Source organism: Chionomys nivalis, chromosome 3 (genome assembly GCF_950005125.1).
Source record: "Chionomys nivalis chromosome 3, mChiNiv1.1, whole genome shotgun sequence".
In the NCBI taxonomy this organism is placed as follows: domain Eukaryota; kingdom Metazoa; phylum Chordata; class Mammalia; order Rodentia; family Cricetidae; genus Chionomys; species Chionomys nivalis.
This window is the reverse complement of record NC_080088.1, coordinates 123,781,263-123,794,902: the sequence shown is the minus strand read 5'-3', so window position 1 is coordinate 123,794,902 and position 13,640 is coordinate 123,781,263. Positions and strand designations below refer to the sequence as shown.

The 13,640-nt window shown below is 43.1% G+C and overlaps 1 protein-coding gene across 1 annotated transcript in view; it reads left to right on the top strand.

Moving 5' to 3' along the window:
- LOC130871430 (RIMS-binding protein 2-like) overlaps nucleotides 1-13,640 on the top strand; it is a 61,212-nt gene that overhangs the window by 16,441 nt on the left and 31,131 nt on the right. Inside the window, 1 exon segment of the mRNA XM_057764764.1 lies at nucleotides 1,312-2,128. Within this exon segment, the coding sequence (XP_057620747.1) occupies nucleotides 1,312-2,128 (817 nt within the window).

Sequence of the window (13,640 nt, the reverse complement as noted above, 5' to 3'; positions counted from 1 at the left end):
ATTATTATCATTATTATTACCAATATCATTACCATCATTACTTCCATGTACCAGACTGTCTTTGGTGCCAAGGACTGACTGCCTCAAGACTATACCCTAAGTAGAGGTTGGGAACAGAATACAAACCCTAATTAGGTAGCTGACTTGCCCTCTACAGGCCATGTCAAAGATCCTCTAAGGCAGGGGGGATCTGGGTAGGGGAAAATCCAATGGTCATGGTGCCCCAGTCTCCTGGGGCAACATGGCCTCTCTTGGAAGGTATGTTATGAAGAATGGTTTTGTGTGTGTGTGTGTGCGCTGGAGTCCTTAGCTCTTCTACATAGTCTCCTTTGACTACTAGCATCCATGTGAGCCCCATTTATCCAAGAGCACACACACACACGGAATTCAACTGAATTCCAGAATAAAAAAGGCCACCCTCCACAAAAAGTCACCTGTGGCTTATGCCACACAAATTAATAACAACCCTGATTGTTGTAAGAAGGTCCCTTGTTCATCTTCCAGCTGTCCAGACTCCTGAAATAATCACACAGAAACCATATTATTTAAATCATTGCTTGGCCCATTAGCTTAGCTTCTTATTTGCTAACTCTTACATTTTACATCTTAGTTTAACCCCATCTCCATTAATCTGTGCATCACCACGAGGTCGTGGCCTAGCAGTAAAGTTTCAGCACGTCTATATTCCGGCAGTGGCTCCATGCTTTCTTTTTCCCAGCATTCAGTTTAGTTTTCCTCACTTAGCTCTGTTCTACCCTATGAGGCCAAGCCAGTTTCTTTATTAACCAATGGTATTCACAGCATACAGAGGGGAAATCCCACATCACCTGATTTTCTCTGACACTTTGACAACCAATTCAGTGTTTTTAATCTCACATCAGGTGGATAATAGGTGCTCTGATGATTTACCCAGCAGGGAGCTGGGTAAATAGACCCCTATTCACACCATCGATCATATGATCAAAAACAAAAGACATTTGTTCATCTCCCAAAGCCATGGATTTGACATGTTTGTTTATCCTGACATTTATTGACTGTGTGCTGGGGTTTTCCCAGTGCTGGGCATTCAGTCAACATGAGCTTTTAATCCCTATTGAACAGCTTCCCTGCTACCAGAGCGTGCTTGGTGTGTACACACAGATTCTCATAGCTCTGGCTGAGGAAATCAAACTTGGTGATGGATGGGGTTATTGCAGACAGAGGGTATGGAGGGGCTAAGCATGTGACTGCCTGAGATGCTTTGCTGTGCCAGTGCTGTGGGGCCCAGGGCCCTGGGGGATGGTGAGTGATATCTGTTCTTGTATCCAACAGGGGAGCTGTTGGATGGGCAGAGGGGCTTGGTGCCCTCCAACTTTGTGGATTTTATCCAAGACAATGAGTCACGACTGGCTGGTACTCTGGGGAGTGAGCAGGACCAGAACTTTCTCAATCATTCTGGCATCAGCCTGGAGCGTGAGAGTTTCCTTCACCTTCACTCCCCAACTCAAGTGGACTCGGGCGTCACCGACAGTGGTGGGGGGACTCTGGACATGAGCATCCATGACATCGGAGAAGACATTGTGCCTTACCCTAGGAAAATTACCCTTATCAAACAGCTTGCCAAAAGTGTCATCGTGGGCTGGGAGCCCCCCGCTGTACCACCCGGCTGGGGCACCGTGAGCAGTTATAACGTGCTGGTAGACAAGGAGACACGCATGAGCCTCGCCCTGGGTAGGAGAACCAAGGCATTGATCGAAAAACTTAACACAGCCGCCTGCACCTACCGCATCTCCGTGCAGTGCGTCAGGAGCCGGGGCAACTCGGACGAGCTACAGTGCACGCTGCTGGTGGGCAAGGATGTAGTCGTAGCGCCATCCCAGCTACGTGTGGACAACATCACACAGATCTCTGCTCAGCTCTCCTGGCTGCCCACCAACAGCAACTACAGCCATGTCATCTTCCTCAACGAGGAGGAACTGGACATCGTGAAGGCCACCAGGTACAAGTATCAGTTCTTCAACCTCAGGCCTAATATGGCTTACAAGGTGAAGGTCTTGGCCCAGCCCCACCAGATGCCCTGGCAGCTGCCCCTGGAGCAGAGGGAGAAGAAGGAGGCCTGTGTGGAGTTCTCCACACTGCCTGCAGGTGAGCCATATCCTCAGGGGGGATTCTGTAATGAAAGGATGCCAGCGCACACCCTGCACGGGTAGGGAAAGGCAAGAGGAGGTGACCATAGGAGTCTGTGTTATCCTTGAAAACCTTCAGATCCCCATGGGAAGTTCAGAGCATGGGTACCTGCTCATGGGTTTAGAGTTGGCTCTTGGCTATCTGGGGATGTGTCCTTTGCATCCAAGGATGTGTCCTTAGCATCTGGGGATGTGTCCTTAGCACTTGATCTGCCAGGGGCTGTCCTGTAATAGACAGGAGGGCAACAGGGCCACCTCTGGGACTGGAAAGCCACATCTTACACCTCATACCTCCTCTGATAACACAAGGGAGATCATGAGTGTAAGAGCCCATGCTTCTACTGCTGTCCTCTCTTGGTTTTGATTATAAATGAATACTGATGAACAGTACAAAAAAATGAAGCTGTCTGCTGATGCCACCACAGGGCAAAACTGACTCCTCTGCCTTCTTGGCTGTAACTTGGAGATAGTGTACTCCCTCTCGTCCTCTCCAATACTCTTGGGGACAGGGCACATCAGGCGTCTGGAGGTCTCCTGGTATAGACAGGACCCTGTGCCCGTACATTAATGAGTTGTCACTTGGGTGTCCTGGAGTGTTTGTGATATTGGTGGCTGCTATGTGCATCCCAGTAGGTGTCTGATGCTGAGGCAGTCCACACAAGTGCAGGGCACACACTTGCGTATATACACTCAAGGGTGTTTGTGTGTCCCAGAGAAGAATAAAAGGCTGGATGGTGTCTGCCAGCCCAGTGTGACCATCCTCAGGAAGAAGATGGAAAGAAACCAAAGTATGTCATAAAAACTTGGTCACACCCATGTACAGGTCCCTGGTTAAGGGAAGATGTAAAGAAGTGACCATTGACCCTGTCACCATGGGTCTATTTATGCAGCCTGCCTAGGAGGGATGTTCTAGAATTGAGGGTGAAATAGGTTCCAAGTAAAGGGAGAACTTGGTGAGAGAAGGCATTGTCCCTGCTAGTGTCTTCCCATGCAACTACAATGGGTCCTTTAGTTGCAACAGAGTTCTGATCTAGAAGGTGCACCCACACACTGAGACAATGGGGATGATCTATCAGGAACTCACCAAGGCCAGCTGGACTGGGTCTAAAAAGCATGGGATAAAATCGGACTCACTGAACATAGCGGACAATGAGGACTACTGAGAACTCAAGAACAATGGCAATGGGTTTTTGATCCTACTGCACTTACTGGCTTTGTGGGAGCCTAGGCAGTTTGGATGCTCACCTTACTAGACCTGGATGGAGGTGGGTGGTCCTTGGATTTCCCACAGGGCAGGGAACCCTGATTGCTCTTAGGGCTGATGAGGGAGGGGGACTTGACTGGGGGAGGGAAATGGGAGGCGGTGGCGGGGAGGAGGCAGAAATCTTTAATAAAGAAATAAAGAAATAAATTTTTTAAAAAAAGAAAGAAAAGAATCGCTTGGCTCATGATTCCTGCTGGCCACCATTGCCTTGTTGCTGGCTTTTGACTCTGATGAAGAAAACTGTAGAATCGTTTCTTGTTGGCCATTGGTCACAGGAACCCTAACTAGTTACACATAACTCTAGTTAGGGTTAACTGTCAACTTGACACAGTCTAGACTCATATGGGAGGAGAGCCTTGAGGAGATGCTTAGGCCACATTGGTCTGTGGGCTTGTCTGTGGGAGATTGTCTTGGTTGTTAATTGGTATAAGAGGACCCAGCCCACTGCAGGAGGTACCATTCCCTAGGTGGGTAGCCATAGGCTGTGTAAGAGAATTAGTTGAATATGAGCCAGAGAACCAGCCAGTAATCAGTGTTCCTCTGTGCTCTGTGACTTCTGCATCAAGTTCCTGCTTGAGTTCCTGCCATGAAGTCCCTCAGTGATGGGACAAGACCTAGAAGTATAAGCCAAATAAACCTGTTCCTTATCCAAGTTGGTCTTTTTCATCAGTGTCTATCACAGCCACAGAAAGGAAGATAGACCACTGTTCTTCATCGGAGTTTGACACTTCCTTTCTATCCCCAGTGTTCCCAGAATTTTATCAAGATTGAATTAAATTTTCTTTTTTTTCTTTTTTTTATTACTTAATTTATTTAATTATTAAAGATTTCTGCCTCTTCCCCGCCACCACCTCCCATTCCCCTCCCCCAATCAAGTCTTCCTCCCTCCTCAGCCCAAAGAGCAAGCAGGTTTCCCTGCCCTGTGGGAGGTCCAAGGACCACCCACCTCCATCCAGGTCTATTAAAGTGAGCATCCAAACTACCTGGGCTCTCACAAAGCCATTACGTGCAATAGGATCAAGAACCCATTGCCATTGTTCTTCAGTTCTCAGTAGTCCTCATTGTCCATTATGTTCAGGGAGACCGGTTTTGTCCCATGCTTTTTCAGTCCCCGGCCAGCTGGCCTTGGTGAGTTCCCGATAGAACATCCCCATTGTCTCAGTGTGTGGGTGCACCCCTCACGGTCCTGAGTTCCTTGCTCGTGCTCTCTCTCCTTCTGCTCCTCCTTTGGATCCTGAGACTTCAGTCCAGTGCTCCAATGTTGGTCTCTGTCTCTGTCTTCTTTCATCGCCTGATGAAGGTTAATATTCAGGAGGATGCTTATATGTTTTTCTTTGGGTTCACCTTCTTATTTAGCTTCTCTAGAATCACGAGTTATAGTCTCAATGTCCTTTATTTATGGATAGAAACCAAATATGAGTGAGTACATCCCATGTTCCTCTTTTTGGGTCTGGCTTAACTCACTCAGGATAGTGTTTTCTAATTCCGTCGATTTGTATGCAAAATTCAAGAAGTCATTGTTTTTTACTGCTGAGTAGTACTCTAATATGTATATATTCAATACTTTCTTCATCCATTCTTCCATTGAAGGGCATCTAGGTTGTTTCCAGGTTCTGGCTATTACAAACAATGCTGCTATGAACATAGTTGAGCATATACTTTTGTTGTATGTTAGGGCATCTCTTGGGTATATTCCCGATAGTGGTATTGCTGGATCGAGAGGTAGGTTGAACCCGACTTTCCTGAGTAACCGCCACACTGCTTTCCAAAGTGGTTGCACAAGTTTGCATTCCCACCATCAATGGATGAGAGTGCCCCTTTCTCCACAACCTCTCCAACAAAGGCTATCATTGGTGTTTTTGATTTTAGCCATTCTGACAGGTGTAAGATGGTATCTTAATGTTGTCTTGATTTGCATTTCCCTGATTGCTAAGGAAGTTGAGCACGATCTGAAGTGTCTTTTGGCCATTTGAACTTCTTCTGTTGAAAAGACTCTGTTCAGCTCAGTGCCCCATTTTATAATTGGATTGATTAACCTTTTACGGTCTAATTTCTTGAGTTCTTTATATATTTTGGATATCAGACCTTTGTCAGTTGCGGGGTTGGTGAAGATCTTCTCCCAGTCAGTGGGTTGCCTTTCTGTCTTAGTGACAGTGTCCTTTGCTTTACAGAAGCTTCTCAGTCTCAGGAGGTCCCATTTATTCAATGATGTCCTTAGTGTTTGTGCTGCTGGGGTTATACGTAGGAAGTGGTCTCCTGTGACCATGTGTTGTAGAGTACTTCCCACTTTCTCTTCTATCAGGTTCAGTGTGTTCAGACTGATATTGAGGTCTTTAATCCATTTGGACTTGAGTTTTGTGCATGGTGATAGATATGGATCTATTTTCATTCTTCTACAGATTGACATCCAGTTTTGCCAGCACAATTTGTGGAAGATGCTCTCTTTTTTCCATTGTATACTTTTAGCTCCTTTATCGAAAATCAGGTGTTCATAGGTTTGTGGGCTAAAGTCAGGGTCTTCTATTCGATTCCATTGGTCGACTTCTCTGTTTTTATGCCAGTACCAAGCTGTTTTCAATACTGTAGCTCTGTAATAGATTTTGAAGTCAGGGATGGTAATGCCTCCAGACGATCCTTTATTGTATAAGATTGTTTTGGCTATCCTGGGTTTTTTGTTTTTCCATATAAAGTTGATTATTGTCTTCTCCAGATCTGTGAAGAATTTTGATGGGATTTTGATGGGGATTGCATTGAATCTATAGATTGCTTTTGGTAGAATTGCCATTTTTACTATGTTGATCCTCCCAATCCAAGAGCAAGGGAGGTCCTTCCATTTTCTGGTGTCCTCTTCAATTTCTTTCTTCAAAGACTTAAAGTTCTTGCCAAATAGATCTTTCACTTCCTTGGTCAGAGTTACCCAAAGATATTTTATGCTATTTGTGGCTATCGTGAAAGGTGATGCTTCTCTGAATTCCCTCTCTGCCTCCTTATCCTTAGTGTATAGGAAGGCAACTGATTTTTTGGAGTTGATTTTGTAACCTGCCACATTACCAAAGGTGTTTATCAGCTGTAGGAGTTCTTTGGTAGAGTTTTTGGGGTCGCTTATGTATACTATCATATCATCTGCAAATAATGAAAGCTTAACTTCTTCCTTTCCAATATGGATCCCCTTGATCCCCTTATGTTGTCTTATTGCTATTGCTAGAACTTCAAGCACTATATTGAAGAGGTATGGAGAGAGTGGACATCCTTGTCGTGTTCCTGATTTTAGTGGGATGGCTTTGAGTTTTTCTCCATTTAATTTAATGTTAGCTGTCGGCTTGCTGTAAATAGCTTTTATTATATTTAGGTATGACCCTTGTATGCCTAATCTCTCCAAGACCTTTATCATAAAGGGGTGTTGAATTTTGTCGAATGCTTTTTCAGCATCTAATGAAATGATCATATGGTTTTTTTCTTTCAGTTTATTTATATGGTTGATTACATTGATAGATTTGCGTATGTTGAACCAGCCCTGCATCTCTGGAATGAAGCCTACTTGATCATAATGGATAACTTTTCTAATGTGTTCTTGGATTCGGTTTGCCAGTATTTTATTGAGAATTTTTGCGTCGATGTTCATGAGTGCGATAGGCCCGTAATTCTCTTTCTTGGTTGGGTCTTTGTGTGGTTTTGGTATCAGGGTAACTGTAGCTTCATAAAAGTAATTTGGCAATGACTCTTCTGTTTCTATATTGTGAAATACATTAAGGAGTATAGGTATTGGCTCTTCTTGGAAGTTCTGGTAGAATTCTGCATTGAAACCATCTGGTCCTGTGCTTTTTTTGGAAGGGAGATTTTTGATAGCTGTTTCTAATTCTTCGCAACTAACAGGTCTATTTAGATCACTCACCTGGTCTTGGTTTAGGTTTGGTATATGGTACTTATCTAAATAAGTGTCCATTTCTTTTGCATTTTCCAGTTTTGTGGCATACAGGCTTTTGTAGTAAGATCTAATGATTCTCTGAATTTCCTCTGTGTCTGTGGTTATGTCCCCCTTTTCATTTCTGATCTTATTTATTTGCGTGTTCTCTCTCTGTCGTTTAATTAGTTTGGATAGGGGTTTGTCAATCTTGTTGATTTTCTCCAAGAACCAACTTTTCGTTTCATTGATTCTTTGGACTGTTTTCTGTGTTTCTATTTTGTTGATTTCTGCCCTCAGTTTGATTATTTCCAGTCTTCTACTCCTCCTAGGCGCATCTGCTTCTTTTTTTTTCTAGAGTTTTCAGGTGTGCTGTTAAGTCCCCAATGTATGCTTTCTCCATTTTCTTTAAGTGGGCACTTAGTGCTATGAACTTTCCTCTTAGCACTGCTTTCATCGTGTCCCATAGGTTTGAGTATGTTGTCTCTTTGTTTTCATTAAATTCAAGGAAGACTTTAATTTCTTTCTTAATTTCTTCCTTGACCCAGGTGTGGTTCAGTAGTTGACTGTTCAGTTTCCATGAGTTTGTCAGCTTTCTGGGGGTAGCATTGTTGGTGCCTTCTAACTTTAATCCGTGGTGATCTGATAAGACACATGTGGACACTGATTTTTTTTTGTATCTGTGGAGGTTTCCTTTGTTTCCGAGTATGTGGTCAATTTTCGAGAAGGTTCCATGAGCTGCAGAGAAGAAGGTGTATTCTTTTCTATTTGGGTGGAGTGTTCTATAGATGTCTGTTAAGTCCATTTGCTTCATTACCTCCAACAATTCTCTTAATTCTCTACTAGGTTTCTGTCTGATTGACCTGTCCATTGGTGAGAGAGGTGTGTTGAAGTCTCCTACTACTAGTGTGTGTGATTTGATGTCTGCCTTGAGTTTTAGCAATATTTCTTTTACATAAGTGGGTGCTTTTATATTAGGGGCATAGATATTCAGGATTGAGACTTCATCCTGCTGAATTGTTCCTGTTATGAGTATAAAGTGTCCCTCTCGATCTCTTCTGATTGATTTTAGTTTGAAGTCAGTTTTGTTAGAAATTAGTATGGCCACACCTGCTTTTTTCTTAGGACCATTTGCTTGAAAAACCTTTTCCCAACCCTTTACTCTGAGTAGATGCCTGTCTTTGTGGTTGAGATGAGTTTCTTGCAAACAGCAGACTGTTGGATCCTGTTTTCATATCCAATCTCTTAGCCTGTGCCTTTTTATTGGTGAATTGAAACCATTAATATTAAGTGATATTAATGACCAGTGGTTGTTAACTCCGGTTATTCTTATTGCTTTTGGTAGAAGAGTTTGTGTGTCTCCCTTCTTTGAGTTGTGCTGTTGAAGGGTCGCTAGATGCCTGGGTTGTTGTAGGCAGTGTTGGCAATGTTGGATTCCTTGGGTTGTGATTTTCCTTCTATTACTTTCTGTAGGGCTGGATTTGAGGCAACGTATTGTTTAAATTTGTTCTTATCCTGGAATGTCTTGTTTTCTCCATTGATAGTGAACGATAGCTTGGCTGGGTATAGTAGTTTGGGTTTGCATCCATGGTCTCTTAGGTTCTGTAGTACCTCTATCCAGGACCTTCTGGCTTTCATGTTTTCCATAGAGAAGTCAGGTGTAAGTCTGATCGGTTTACCTTTATAAGTTACTTGGCCTTTTTCCTTTGCAGCTCTTAATATTCTTTCTTTAATCTGTATATTTTGTGTTTTGATTATTATATGGCGAGGGGATTTTTTTTTGATCCAGTCTGTTTGGTGTTCTGTATGCTTCTTGAATATTCAAAGGAATATCTTTCTTTATGTTGGGGAAGTTTTCTTCCATAATTTTGTTAAAAATGTTTTCTGGACCTTTGAGCTGTGCCTCTTCTCCTTCTTCTATCCCTATTATTCTTGGGTTTGGTCTTTTTATTGTGTCCCATATTTCCTGAATGTTTTGTGATGAGAATTTGTTGGTTTTGGTGTTTTCTTTGATCAGTCCGTTTATTTTCTCTATGGTGTCTTCAGAATCTGAGATTCTTTCTTCTATCTCTTGTATTCTATTGATTATGCTTGTTTCTGTAGTCTCTGCTCGTTGACCTATATTTTCCATATCCAACTGGTCCTCAGTTTGTGTTTTCTTCCTTGCTTCCATTTCAGTTTTCAATTCTTGGACTGTTTCCATTACCTGTTTGATCGTTTTTTCTTGGCTTCCCAGGGTATCATTTATGTATTTACTCATTTCTTCAAACTTTTTGTTATACTTCTCATCCATTTCTATGAGGGCGTTTTTTACATGTTGTTTAAGGGACTCTATTGCTTTCAAAAAGTCAGTTTTTTCCTCTTCTCCTGTGTTAGCGTGTTCAAGTCCTTGTGTTGTAAGATCATTGGGTTCTGGTGTTTTCATGTTGTTTTTCAGATTGTTGGGTGAATTCTTGCCTTGGCGTCTGCCCATCTCCTCTTATTGATGCTATCTATTGGGTTTGATTTAATTGTAGCGGGGCAATCTGCTCTCAGTACGGGCTTCACTGTTTCTTGCCCGCCCTATCCCGCATCCAGTGCCTCCGCCGCCTGGGCCCACCTGCCTGCCCGGACTTGCCTGCCTGCCAGTGCCTCCGCCGCCCGGGGCCTGTCTGCACACTGGTGCCTCCGCCGCCTAGGCCTGGCTGCCGGTGCCTCCGCCACCAGGGCCTTCCTGCCGGTGTCTCCGCCGCCCGGGCCTGCCTGTGCGCCGGTGCCTCTGCCGCCTGGACTTGCCTGCCTGCCGGTGCCTCCACCGCCCGGGCCTCTGAATTAAATTTTCAATCTTGATAATCTCTCCATTTATCAAGTTATGATCATTCTTTATTCAGTTAATGTGGTGATGATGCTACTTTTGAATATTCAGTCATTTCATACTTCTAGGGTTCAATTTGGTGTTTATGGGTGGGTGAGTCTTATTTTTAAGTGATTTATTTTATTTTCAGTTATGAGTATGTGTGTGAGCACATGCACATGTACACATGTGTGTGTTTGTATGGGTATGTGAGCCACGTGTGTGCAGTTAGCCACGGAAGCTAGAACCTACCTGCTGTGGTTGCTGGGACCTGGACTCACGTCCTCTGGAAGAGCAGCGGGTGCTCTTAACTGCTGAGCCACCTCTCCAGCCTCATTGGGGAGTTTTCCATCCATGTGCATGACGGGTGCTCATGTACAGTCTTCTTGTAATGTCCTCTGGTTTGGGTACCAAACCTCTGCTGGGTTCACGCAGTGACCAGAGAATCCTGTCTCCAGCGAGTGCTTGTGCAGGGTTTTTTTTTTTTTGTGTGGCGTCACCATTAGCTCTCTTTAACATTTGATAGATGCAGTGAAAGCCACGCAGACCAATGGTTTTCTTTGAAGAAATGTTGAAAGTTTCAGGTTTAAGGTAGTTAATAGACACAGGGTTATTTAGCTTTTGTGTCTTCTCATTTGTCAGTTTGGGTTAGCTACATCTTTTCCTTTAAGTTTATAATACAATTACATCATCTAGTCCTCCCTCCACACCATCTGGTATATCCCTTCCTGCTCTTTTCCAAATTCATAGCCTCTCTTTCCCATTAATTGCTATTACATGTTACATGTTATACACGCAGAGAGACACATATAGGCATATATGTAGGCCTACACACACACATCCTAAATGCAACCTGCTCAGTCTGTATGTTACTTGTATGGTACTGGATAACCAACTGGTGTGCTCTTCCCTGGAGAAGACTGTTTCGCCCACTTGTGGCATTCCTTAGTTACCTGTCGCTCTTTGTATAGGGTTGAGGCCTCATGGGCCAAGTAAGGTATTTCAAGGAATTTCCCTATCGCGCTAGCTGACCTGGAACTCTCAGAGATCCATCTGCCTCTGCTTTTCTAGTGCTGGGATTAAAGGTGCGTGCCACCATGCTCAGCTAAATTATCTTTTAACTGTCTTGAATCCCTGTTCAAAACTTATGCTGTCTCACTTTAGTGGTGAGAATTGTACTGCATTTGTTACTTCACTGATGGATTCAAAGCTGAAGTTTTTGGCTTGGTTGAGTTCTATTTTTCATGGCTTTATATCACTTTGTCCTCCTTTTTTATTGGTTTTGGGCTTTACCTCACTCTTCTGTTTTGGCTCATGCTTCTGAGGTAAAATTGAGATAACTAATTGAAAACCGTTGTTTTCTAATATAAATATTTAGACATGCAAACCCACAGCTCTCAGCATGTTCTTTTTCGCTATTGTTAAGTATATTGTGATTTTCCAGGTAGAATCTTCACAGCTCTGGTTATGAATAGACTGCTTAGTGTCCAAATATTCGATAGTTAAGAAAAGAAAACACGCAATATTACTGGTTTCCAATTTGCTTCAGGGTTGGGTACAGTTTCCTGTGTGATCCAGAGGTGCTGAAGGCTGTATGGACATTGTCTGCCCTGGTGAATATTCCTGGTGTATTTCCCGCAGCCCTGGGGAACCCTGACAACAGTCAGATGACTTAGCAGTGCTTCCTCGGGGCTCCGAGTTCTCACCGGGCTTTGCTCGTCTGACCCATCAGTTACAGACAATAGTTGTTTCTCACTTTGGTTTTTGCTTTATGTATTTTGGGCTCTCTCTACCAGTTCCATATGTATTTGAAAGTGTGAGCTCTCCTCGATGACATGTTCTCATAACCAATAATCCTCTCTGGCCCTGGTGGTTTTTAGGTCTGTTTTGTCTGATGTTCATGTGGTTGTTAGGTTTCATAAGCTAGAATTTACACATCCTATTTCCCAACATTTACTTTCAAATTCTCTGAGTCCTTATACTTTAAACCTGTCTCTTATAAGTAGCATGCAATTTGAATTTCCATAGTCTGATAGCCTCTGCTTTTTACCCGGAATGTCTCTTTTACATTTCATCATTGATAAGACTGAAGTTTCCATTTTTGCTCTCTGCACCCATCCTGTCTGCTCTTTATGTTGTTCCTGACCTCTTCCTTCTTTTAACTTTTTTTAATTTTTATTGAGCTCTACATTTTTCTCTGCCTCTCCCCTCCCCCTTCAATCCTCTCCCATGATCCCCATACTCTCAATTTACTCAGGAGATCTTGTCATTTTCTACTTCCCATGTATATTAGATCTATGTATGTCTCTTTTAGGGTCCTTATTGTTATCTAAGTTCTCTGGGATTGTTGTTTGTAGGCTGGCTTTCTTTGCTTTATGTTTAAAAACCACCTCAAGAGTGAGTACATGTGATAGTTGTCTTTCTGGGTCTGGGTTACCTCACTCAATATGATGTTTTTTAGATCCATCCATTTGCCTGCAAAATTCAAGATGTCATCATTTTTTTCTGCTGTGTAGTACTCCATTGTGTAAATGTACCACATTTTCCTTATCCATTCTTTGGTCGAGGGGCATTTAGGTTGTTTCCTGGTACTGGCTATGACAAATAACTTTTAACTATTTTTTAAAAACATATTTAGTGTTTACTCCTTCATAAATGCATATACGTTCTGATCAAGTCCACCTCAGCCACCCCCACACACACACAGCACAGTACTTTCCAGACACAGGTTTTTATACTTCATTCTCTTTATACAATTGACTTTTTTTGGAAATAACACACAGTATTACTTTTTAGAGATGATTTTGAGGTGCATATACACAACATACTATAAACTGCTGTAAATGTCAATGTAATTCCTCTTGTTCTCTTTTGGTTTAGTTTTCATATACTCTGCATAGACTCTGATCTTGCAATGCTGTACACGCCGTTCTATACCGTCTGTAGAACAGTTACCATAGTTTTGAACAAGTTTGTTAAGTATGTAGGCGGCAGATAGAGAGAAGCACAGGCCTGTAGAAACACATCACCAAACTGGACACTTAGGGCATCCAGCCGAGGTGACTGGAGTAGCCGGACTGAGGGAAGAACAAAGAGCTCGCAAGCATCGAACCAACAACTGGGGGAACTGAGGCAGCTGGCTAGAATTCTGGGTTGAGATTTTTCTGTTTGAGCCCCACCCCCAGCTTCTCTCTCTTTTTCTCCTCAGACATTTGTATTGTGTAGGATAAACAGTAAACTTTGCTGGAAATGGTTTATCTTCCACCTGTTCACAGGGCACAGTGCCTTTAATTCCTTAGCAATTAGCGGTTTTTCTCTCTCCCTATTATGGGACCAGGTCAGCCTGATCCACGGGGGAATTTTAGGGAGATCTTGAGCCAAGCATGCTTGGATCTGAGAGAGTGGAAGGCAACCTTACTTCCAGAACCATTTTTTTTAAAAAAGCTAAAACAGCTCATGACACTTCACAGCCCCGAA